Genomic DNA, 11,286 nt, shown 5'->3' with positions numbered 1-11,286 from the left:
TGAGATTGTAAGAGGCCCTACGATCTGGGCTTTTTGTGGATTCAGACATTAGTGGAGAACTCCCAAGGAGACAAACTTGGGAAGTGGAGTAGGCCTCTTGGGGAGGACGGAACCACTATAAATCACGGTGTCGTCTCTTGCACTTACTCTTCCCTCTTCTCTCTACATTTGTGGTGATTGGTAATATCTTCCCTTTTTACTTTCAATTGATAAATTAAAACTAGGGTTAGATTTGTTTTGCAAAACCTTTATTTGATTTGAAAAAGTTTTAATTACCCAATTCACCTCCCCTCTTGGGTTGCCTATTGGGATTTCAAGTGCCTTGAAGATTTTAAGGGGCCTAATAACGTTAAGGCCCAAGAAATGAATGGTTAAGATCTCCAAACATGATGGGCCCTAAAAATTGTTAGTTTAGGCAGTAATTCATTTCCATGCACCTCTGATGCCGGTGTATCTTATATGAAGTCTCTTTCCATTTTAGTTTCTTCTTATCTGATTGGATTACTCCTCCCTTTTTTATTCTCTCCTAGTAAGTCTCTTTCCTTTTTAGTTTCTTTCTTATCTTGTTGGATTACTCATTCCTTTTTTATTCTCTCCTAGTATCTTTTCTTTTTAGTTTCTTCTTATCTTGTTGGATCACTCATTTTTTTATTCTCTCCTTGAAAGCCCCTTTCCTTTTTAGTTTCTTCTTATTTTGTTGGATCTCCTTCCTTTTTTATTCTCTCCTAGTAAGTGATAGTAATTGTGAATATCTTCTTAGAGAATGGGAGAAATTTTCCCTTAAATCTACAAGGATTATATGCTACCCTTTCCTTTTTAGTTTCTTCTTATTTTGTTGGATCTCCTTCCTTTTTTATTCTCTCCTAGTAAGTGATAGTAATTGTGAATATCTTCTTAGAGAATGGGAGAAATTTTCCCTTAAATCTACAAGGATTATATGCTACCCCTTTCCTTTTTAGTTTCTTCTTATTTTGTTGGATCTCCTTCCTTTTTTATTCTCTCCTAGTAAGTGATAGTAATTGTGAATATCTTCTTAGAGAATGGGAGAAATTTTCCCTTAAATCTACAAGGATTATATGCTATATAAAAGGACGTGGGGGATTTTTTTCTCCATGGCTTTGAGAGAGGAGTTTCTTAATCGTTGGGCTATGGGTTTGAAGGAAATGTTTTTGCTGCTTTTTCTACTACTTTCTCTTATTATCAATGGCAATGGTGTGGAAGGAAAAGGGAGCACGAGTCTATCTAAAGAAGAAGATATGGAGATTGAGAGGCTACTAAAGATTATCAACAAACCAGCAGTCAAGACCATTAAGGTATCACTATGTCTTTTGCATTAGAAAATGATATGGAATAGAAAGGTCGAGGTATCATTTTATGATATCTTATTAATACTTAAAAAATACAATTTAGTGCAGATCCCTCCCTCCCTCCTTCCCTCCCTCCCTCTCTCTATGTATATATATAGCGGGATGGAAAAGAGAGAGTGGGGACAAGATGTATATATATATGTGTGAGAAAAGTGTTCCTAAGCTATAGCTTGTCTAAGCTTATCTAAGCTATAGCTCAAAAACACATTTGGCCCCACATTTTTTGGGGGATCCAAAGCGTTGATTTGGAAGGCCCTTCCATGGATAGGGTGTGTACCAAAAATCAGCTCTATAGGATCATCCTAACCCATTCAAAGGATGAGTGAAAAATGGACAAATAATGTGTGTCCAGGTTTCTGCCCATTTTCTCCCTCAACAGATGGCAGGTTTAGGATGATCCTATAGTGCTGATTTTTTGTATACATCCTATCCATGGAAGGGCCTTCCAAATGAATGCTTTGGATCCCCCAAAAAATGTGGAGCCACATGTGTTTCTGAGCTATAGCTTAGATAAGCTTATTTAAGCTATAGCTTAGGAATACTCTCTCTCTCTCTCTCTCTCTCTCTCTCTCTCTCTCTCTCTCTCTCTCTCTCTCTCTTTATATATATATATATAGGGTGATGATAAATTCGCACCACTTATAGGATGATTCACACCCCTTTAACGTGAATTGACGTCAAAAAAGTTAAAGTCTGACGCTTTTTGACGTCAATTCACCTTAAAGGGGTACAAATCATCCTACAAGGGGTGCAAATTTGTCATATATGTATATATATATATATAGGGAAAATGTTTATGAGGTATCGCTCACCCTGAGCAGCCCTCTAAATACACCATCTCCCATAGTTGGTTGACTCATCCAACCCATTCATTTTGTAGGTTATAGGTAGGGATATGGTTATGGTTATGATTTGTGGAGGTTTTGAAATGGATGGTTAGAAATTAGGCACCTATATACCGAATGGTTAGGATTATGGTATGGAGATGGTTTCTTAGGAACACTCTATCTGTGTAAGGTGTTATAGAATGAATTGGTAGGATGAGTCAAACAACATGTAGATGGTGTATTTATAGAGGGTTGCTCGGGCTGCGCGATACCTCAGAAACACCCCCCCCCCCCCCCCGCATATATATATATATATATATATATATATATATATATATATATATATATATATATATATATATATGAGGAAAATGATCGTGAGCTTGAAGCTCATATAGCTTATATGAGCTTGAGGGCCCAAACACATGTGGGCCCATATTGTTAGGATGGTCCAAAGCATTCATTTGAAAGGCCCTTACATAGATAGGGTGTGCACAAAAAATCAGCTCCATAGGATCATCCTAACCCATCCAAAAGTGGAGGGCAAAATGCACAGACACCGTTTGCCACAAATCTGCCCAGTTTTGCCCTCCGCTTTTGGAGGGGTTACGATGATCCAATGGAGCTGATTTTTGGTACACGCCCTATCTATGATGGGGCCTTGTAAATGAATGGTTTGGATCAACACAAAAAATGTGGGACCCATGTGTTTGGGCCCTCAACTCATATAAGCTCTATGAGCTTCAAGCTCACAATCATTTTCCCTATATATATATATATATAGGGAAATGATATCCCCCATCCCCCTTAACGGTTTCTGTGAGAATGGTTCACTAATTGAGGATAAATTCACCACCTATAATGTTTTTCTTTAACATTAATACTTAAACGAATAACGTTAAAGGGGGGATTTTATCTGTCAGAAGGGGGTGGGGAATACCATTTCTCATATATAAAGTCTCTCTCTCTCTCTCACTCTCTCTCACTCTCTCTCTCTCTCTACACACACAGATATATATAGAGAGATACTTTCTTGAGCTGTATATAGCATTGGTGTCTTTTTTAACAATATTAATAACTCGAAAGTAGAAACGGGATATTTTGTTCACCTGGGTGTCATTGATTTTGTCCACCTACAGGTTCTAATGCCACTTCGGAAAAAAAAACCATACATTTTACTAGTAGAAGGTTGGATTTGGAGAAAAAGGGACTGTGGGTTGAATTTCTGAATGCATTCTTTTACATTTCAGTCTCTTAATGGCAAAAAAATCGTAGAAGCACTAGTGAGAATCACAGTACACTAATTATTCTGAGTTTTGAATGGTGCGGGCATAATTTGGCTCCCTTGACGAGGGGCTCATGCAAGGGCTACCTTGAGCTTAGGATTTGTCTCACACATGCACATACACAAACACAACACGCACATATATGGTACACTGATACAACACACATATTGTTAAATTGATACAAATACTGTTGGTCTTCACATTTTTTGCAGGATGGATATGGACAGATATTTAGTTGTGTTGATATCGAAAAACAACCCGCTTTTGATCATCCCTTATTGATGAATCATAAGATCCAGGTTTGTTATTTTCTCCTTATGTTCTTAATCTTTCAAGTGATATGTTCTTTTCTCTGTTATGTATTAATTTTGAGATTTTTTTTTCTTTGACATCACTTTGGAAAATAAAATGATTAACTATGAAAAGTATGTTCTTTTCTTGGAAGAAACAAAAACCATACTTTTATTGTTGGAAATTATCTTTATGCAGATGGGTCCAGGATCTCTTCCAAAAGTTATTAAAGATAAAAAGGCTTCATCATTAGGTGTATCTTTAAAGATAGGGCTCAAGGATGGAGGGTGCCCACTAGGAACAGTTCCTATTAGGAGAATTACAAAGGAAGAACTAAAAAGGGCTAAATCTTCCCCAAATTTTGGGAAAGGATATCCTTCCAATGCTCAGGACCCTTCAAATGATCAAGGCAAATTTCACGTAAGTCACATTTATCTATTGAATGTAACCTTAAGAAATGAATGTAACCATCGTATTTTACACTGAAAGAAATGTGTTTATTGCTCAGTTTGCATTGCAATCTAAGGATAAAGATGGTGATGCGGTGTTTGGATCCAGGGCAGCTCTCAATACATGGCAGCCAAATATATTAGGCAACCAAAGTAGTAGTTCTCTTGTTATACTTCGTGATGCGTCACCACCTGAACAAACACGCTCGATACATGCTGGATGGGTGGTAAGTTTTCCAATTCAACCATCCATTATTGTTCGATATATACTTTATAAAAAGATTGAATGTAACCTTAAGAAATGAATGTAACCATCGTATTTTACACTGAAAGAAATGGAGCCTTAAGAAATGATCAATCATAGTAAAAGGGCAAGATCATATCTCATATTCTCGTATTCTAATTTTGAAAATTTTCAATTCTCTAGGTCAGTAGCGCATTATATCATAACTTTCTACCGCACCTATCTACGGCATGGACGGTATGCTTCAACAGTAACTTATTCTTTCTGTCACTTATTTTCATTAAAATTTGTCACTGAGATGCTCTACTAATTTTTCCTTCGTTTATTCTGCTTACCTACAGAATGATAATCATCAAAAAACGGGCTGCTATGATGCTCTCTGCCCAGGTTTTGTACAAATTTCCAGAGACTTACCCCTAGGCATCGGTCTTCACCCAACTTCGATCTACGATGGAACCCAGTATTACATTATAATTACTGTGTACAAGGTAATTCCGAATCCCTTTAACTTGAATTAAAAAGCACACATTTAGCTATATTTGTTACATCATGGAAGCCATATTTCTCTAAAGAAAAATACCAGTGAGGAGAAGGAGATGGTGTCACTTGTTCAAAGATCTAAATTATTTATCCGTTTAAGTCTTGCCAAAAAATTCTCTCTCATTAGATGATTCTAATCCCTTATTTGTTAAATCGACAGATGGAAAAGCAATAGCTAAAAGAGATTTGCATCACACTAAAGTTAAAATGAGTTGCGCCTTGTGAATCATTCCTTCTCACTTCACATGCTAATTCTTCTATTTTAATCATTTTCTATTTCAATGTAGGATCCATTGAGTGAAGCTTGGTGGTTATTATATGGAGACGAAAAAAAGAAGGTGGGCTATTGGCCAAAGGTCCTCTTCAATTCTACATTCGCTGACCATGCTGATGTTGTTCAATGGGGAGGGATTGTATATAATGCTGGTGTGTTACCTTGGCCTGAGATGGGGAGTGGCCATATGCCAAAAAGCAATGAAACATATAGGAAAGCATGTTACATTGGAGGCATGAATTTAATAGATAAAGATGGTGTTGCTCATCCCGTCACCAGAGGTACTCCTCGTAGAATAATTAAAAGCTCCCTATGCTATGATTTTTATTATGACTTAGTAGTGCCTGGTGAGAATTATGCTGTACTTTTCGGGGGACCAGCTTCAAACAGTTGCTAGATTCACTTGAATCACCTCCTTTTGTAGGACTATTTGTGTCCAGACTCCATGCGTGTTCAAACTTAAATAATGCAAACATTTTAAGCATGTAATAAATTAAACTTTAGCTATTGAGTTGTCATGATCTTAGTCATAATGGTGCCCTATTTATCTCCTTTTTTTTTTGAATCGTAGGAGCCCTAGTCAATGTTTAATCTTATAATTAAAATGCTAAGAAATAAGAGTAGTTAGGCTCCTTCCTAAATTGTGTACAATGCTTTTACTCTGTCTATGCGATAGGATCCATTGATCCGAATGAAAATCATAATTCTCGTCAAATGTTGTTGAGAACACCATGATAAGATCATCTATCGCCACTGATCTTGGGACAGGCGCAGCCTATTGGAATTTCAGCTCAGGTTGGGTTGGTATTTTCTCGAGTTGGGTTGGGTTGGTTGGGATTGGGAAAAGTTAATCCTATTTAATTTTGGCTTGGGTTACGGTTGAGGTCTTGGGCAACTCAACCCGTTCCAAACCGACCCCCTTCCCTCTAATTTTATTGTGATTTTCAAAATTATAGGTTCATGGTTTCTTTTATATATATATATATATATATATATATATATTTTTTTTTTTTTTTTATTTTTTTTTTTTTATTTTTTTTTTTTCTATCTTTTTGCCCCAAGCCAACCCGAACCCTACCTACCCGATTTAGAAAAATAGGTGAATATATCATTTCCCCAAATAATTTGGGAGATGATATTTTCATCCCCCCCGCCCCCGCCCCAGCATTACGCATGCGCTCCCCATTTAATTTAATTTGACGTGAAAAGTGGGCAACTTTAAGGCTTTTTGACATCAAATCACATTACAAGGCGGGCATATGCGTAATGCCAGGGGTGTGAAAATATCATCACCTAATAATTTGCATTTAAAATGCGAGGAATGCTAAACTCAGGGGCGCCCTTGCAAAAATCGTATGAAAAGGCGCCCTCGTTGGTGGACTGATGATAAAAAGTCAAGTATTCATCCAATTGTTGCATCAAATAACATCTAATTTTTGTTGTTTAACATAGACAGTCAAAAGCTATATGACCAACGATTCACATTCAATGGCTATTATTACACATCATCCAATCTGGGATTGCATGATTGGTGTCCATGAGTTGGACGATGAAAAACAGGTTTTGCCCCCAAATCATCTCTATTGGACGATCCGTACCCTCTGATCTGTAGACGGACGACCATATATAATTCTCTCCATGTCGAAGTCGTAAGATCATTCTATGGAGATGAATTTTGAGGCAAGGCCTATTTATGTTTGAGCCCAGAAAATGAACTGATTGGATCTTCCAACAGAGTGAGCCCAAGTGATTTTTTAAAATATTATTATTTGATGTTCGCACTTTGTAGCTATGCTACGTCTCAGGGATTCTACCTTTAAATCAAACATGCAGCGGAAAGACTTTGCAAGGAAACCATTAGTTTGGTGTGCATATTTTATTTAAAAAATTTTTGGTCCTACATTGTATTGTTCAAAGATCTAAACAAGGGAAATGATATATTTGCCCCTTTTTCTTCTATGAGCCACCCTCTTTTAGTGTAAAAAGAGTAGTTATAAATAAACTAGAGGTAGGTGGCCCGATAAAGAGAATAAGAGTTCATCCCGATTTGAAAAGCAAAGGAAAAGCAAGGATTTCTGAGTTCAGGGCGCACTTCAGCAACACGAAAGGGATGGAGTGCCCAGACAACTCGAGACATAGAAAAAAAAAAATCATTGGCCTATCAAATTATCTATCGAGCAATTAAAAAATTCAACAAAGAGAGAAACAAATCCACAGATTGAGAGTGAATATATTACTTCCTCAAAGATCTACATTGAGAGAGAAGATGCGCGTAGACCTTGACAACTATCCCTCTTTTCTTGGTAGGCCCAATAAGTGAAGTGATATATTCAATTTGCCTGAGTAATAACCCTTTTCTCTCTTTTTTTCTGGTTTCCTCCAATATCCCACCCATGTACAGTAAATTGTAAGTCCATCGGCTAAACCGCAAACTAAAGTGAATATTAAATGTTGTTTATAGGCATAAACACACACAAAGACATATATACATCCATCACACCACACAAGATACCTTTTTTAGTCACATTTGATGTGCATGTAAAATCATAAAACTTGCATGCATGTGGATTCAAACATGTTCCTTCAAAGACACCATATGTATGAGGAATTGACATGGTATCCCTACCTAAAATAAGAGCAATGAAACTGTGAAAGTTCAACCATTTGTTAAATGATAAAAATACATCATCCGGCGGGCCCCACCGCATGTCCCAAACTCTCAACTATCTTAACCCTCCAATCAATGGATGCTTCCGTACTAAATCTGGATTGTATGCTCATATTGTTTTAGTAGCGCCAACCTTTTGTTGGCCACCGGCCAATGTTGAGATCATTTGAAGGGAAAATTTCGGGGGCTACCTATCTATGGTAGGACCCAATAATTGAATATGGAGGGTCAGGTCTAATTAGTTTTTAATATTGGCACTCTAATTAGTTTCACTACAAAAGGGCAGGTAATTTTAGGGTTTCGTCCATTCTCTCTTTCACCCGTAGCCCCCTTCTTTTTTATTTTCTTTTTAAATTTTTCACTTATTCCTTTTTCTGTTTTTTCCTTTTCTTTTAAAACGCATGGAGACTTTTTTCAACTCAGGAGAAGGGAAATTTGAATAGATCCACGTCATTAAGTGCAACCATCTCAACCGACTTTTAAAATGACGTGATCTATTCAGGGGCCCTTCTTCGGGCCATGCATCCCTTGCATCTATCATTCCTAAAATGATAATAGTTCTTTTCTTATTAAGGGATCCGCTAAGCTCCATCGCAAAAGGCTTTTCGCCGCTAATCTGTTGCATGCCAGACCAGCCACCACGTGAATGGAAACAAAAGCTGTTGTCTTCATTAATGAGGTGGCTGGTCAGATGTGCGACACACCAGCTGCGAAAATCCTTTTGCGATGGACGCTAGCAATTCCCCGTTATAAAAATTGCATCTTGGAAAGATGGCAGAATGGAGGTGATTGCCAGTTGCCAGGGACATTCTTGTGGGCTCCTTCAACGAATTGAAAGTTGTGGTTTTGCATTATTTTTCTCTTTCTTTTTTCTTTTCCTTAGCATTTCCTTAGAATGTTTCTATTCTATGGAAACAGTGCCATTCTCATGCAACATTCTTGCATCCCTTATATTTTGGGGGTTAAAATTAGGGCTGGCAATTTCACCCGAAAAAGAGGGGATCCGCCCCTCCCCGCCCTGTTTGGGCGCGGGGATTCCCCGATTTGATAGGGGAAGGGGAAGGGGAAGGGGAAGGGGAATTTAAAAATCCCCCGGTGCAGGGAGGGGAAGGGGAAGGGGATATAGTTGTCCCCGCCCCGATCGCCCCGTTAATCAATGCCATTTTTTTGTATATTTTTAAGTGTTTTTTTTTAGGAAAACTACTAGAAACTCTGTGGATCGGCTGCAAGATTCCCCCAAACATAAACTTAGCTTGTCTTTTCCTTTTAATTAGCTTCTGAGAGCATTTTGGGAACTATAATAACCTTTTGACAGATGTTGAAATAATAAAGACAAGCTGAGTGTATGCCATTATCAAAAAATCGTAGTGCCAACATCGGTGGCGAAAATAAAATAATAAAATAATAAATTGCATTTTTATTTTGGTTAGGGACTTAGGGTTTCCTTAATTCCTTCCCACGAAAGAAACATTGCTCAGGTTAGGGACACAGTTCACTTTTTGCATTTTGGTGATTCCCAAGCCTCTGAACATTGCTCAGGCATCTATTTGGGTTTATAACGACTATTGGTGCGACTGCTGCGAGGGCACTCAAGAGTCAAGTCAGTACTTCAAGGGATTTTGCTATCTTCTGAAGAGTAAGAAATATATCTCCTTCGTCTACAAGTATGTTAGTTTATAACATTTTTATATATTGAAATTGCATCAAGTTGATTAGGGACACCCATCATCAGTGTATCAATGACTAAAGAGGGGGTGATGTTGGAGTGGGGCGGGGCGGGGCGGGGATTTTGTCCCCGAAGGATGCGGGGAGGGGAAGGGGATTAGATATTCCCCGCGGGAAGGGGAGGGGGTAGATTCCCCGCAAAGGGGAAGGGGTAGGGGACCCCAACATCCGGCCCCGACCCGCCCCGTTGCCAGCCCTAGTTAAAATAGACAACCAGATATAGAAAAGTCCACAAATCCAAGGCTTAGGATCATCCCATGGCCCCCTTTTTTTGAGGCCCGATCTAGACCTACGATGAGGACCACCAAGTGAATGGTTTAGATCATCCACTCACGTGGGCCCCACTTAGGGGTGTAAACGAGCCGAACTGAGCCGAGCTTGGCCCAGCTCGGCTCCGCTCATTAAGCTCAAAACCTGAGCTCGGGCTTGGCTCGGGCTCGGCTCAGCCAAGCTCGGCCAGGCTCGCGAGCGGTTTGCGAGCCCGTGCGAGTTTGCCGGAATTAATGGAGGTCTAGATAGATCGTAGTGATGTGATGATGATGGATAGATATGAGGGAGTAGATGGAAGAGATGGGTTTTACAGAATCAGTGGAAATATAAGATTCTAGCCAAGCTTGGAAGAAATGGCGTAGGGTTTTGCTGCTAGCATAAGGGAGAAATGAAATGGGTTTGGGTTTGTGAGGGAAGCCAAAGGTAGAAGAAGGTATAGATATAGGCTGAGGTGGGTTTGTGTCGGCGGATTCCAGTGGGATCACCGGAATTAATGAGTATGGCCGGATTTAACACAGAAACAGATGATGAAATCATGAAAAATGATGGCTGTGGTGAGGTGGTGGTGGAGGTGAAGGGGGTCGGGTCCGGGTGGAGGTGGTGGTGAGGATGGCCGGCGGGAAGGATTTGCCGGAGGAAGCCCATCTCTTTTTCTCTCTAAGCTCTCTCTCTCTCTGTATTTTTTTAAAAAAATAAAGAGGAAAATGAGTAAAAGGCATTCATTGGATAATATGGTAGAACCTGACAAGGCATTCATGTTTTTTTTGAGGAGAAAGGGCTAGCAATTACATCACCCATTAATGCTCTGTTGTCTATGGTCAATAAAGAAGTGCTAGTGAAGACCCTATGGCTAAGGCACCGTCAGTGCTAGGAAGCATATTTTGTACAGCCTGTATGTGTGTCTTCATATTCACACCAACTCCTCTTCTTTTCTTCATTTTTTTTATCCATTTCACTGTATGTGTGTATATAATATAATATTTAAATACATTAAATCCTTAACGAGCCCAGCCGATCCGAGCTTGGCCTAGCTCGAGCTCGGCTCGTTAAGCTTAACGAGCCTGGCCAGCCAGCTTGGCTTGGCTCGTTAAGGATTCGAGCCGAGCTTTTTCCGAGCCGAGCTCGAGCCAAAACTGACACCCTTAGCCCCATTCCATAGTGATTTGAGTCAGCCTCAAACAATCTCCTTGTAACAGCTTCGTTTGGTTGCTAGTAAAAAACAAAAATTCATTGGATTTTTGTGGAAAAAGGGAGGTGACATCAGCTTTACCTTGGAAGTCTCCCATGTAATTTTATAGGGAATGATGCTCTCTCTTTCTCTCTCTTCCATCTCTCCACTCATAAT

The 11,286-nt window shown here is 39.1% G+C and overlaps 1 protein-coding gene across 1 annotated transcript; it reads left to right on the top strand.

Annotated features, from left to right (window-relative positions):
• Window positions 1-666: 666 nt before the first annotated feature.
• Window positions 667-5,787, top strand: LOC143848924 (protein neprosin-like). The gene is made up of 7 exons (XM_077357971.1): window positions 667-1,313; window positions 3,693-3,779; window positions 3,970-4,191; window positions 4,280-4,447; window positions 4,648-4,701; window positions 4,806-4,952; window positions 5,292-5,787. Exons 1-7 carry the CDS (start codon window positions 1,077-1,079, stop codon window positions 5,673-5,675), a joined length of 1,299 nt encoding a protein of 432 aa, XP_077214086.1. The 5' UTR covers window positions 667-1,076; the 3' UTR covers window positions 5,676-5,787.
• Window positions 5,788-11,286: the final 5,499 nt, after the last annotated feature.

Source organism: Tasmannia lanceolata, unplaced genomic scaffold (genome assembly GCF_043159265.1).
Source record: "Tasmannia lanceolata isolate RefF3 unplaced genomic scaffold, GAP_Taslan_0.1 ptg000016l, whole genome shotgun sequence".
NCBI classification, from domain to species: Eukaryota; Viridiplantae; Streptophyta; class Magnoliopsida; order Canellales; family Winteraceae; genus Tasmannia; species Tasmannia lanceolata.
Note: the sequence above shows the minus strand (reverse complement) of the source record. Positions and strands in the feature narration are given on the sequence as shown.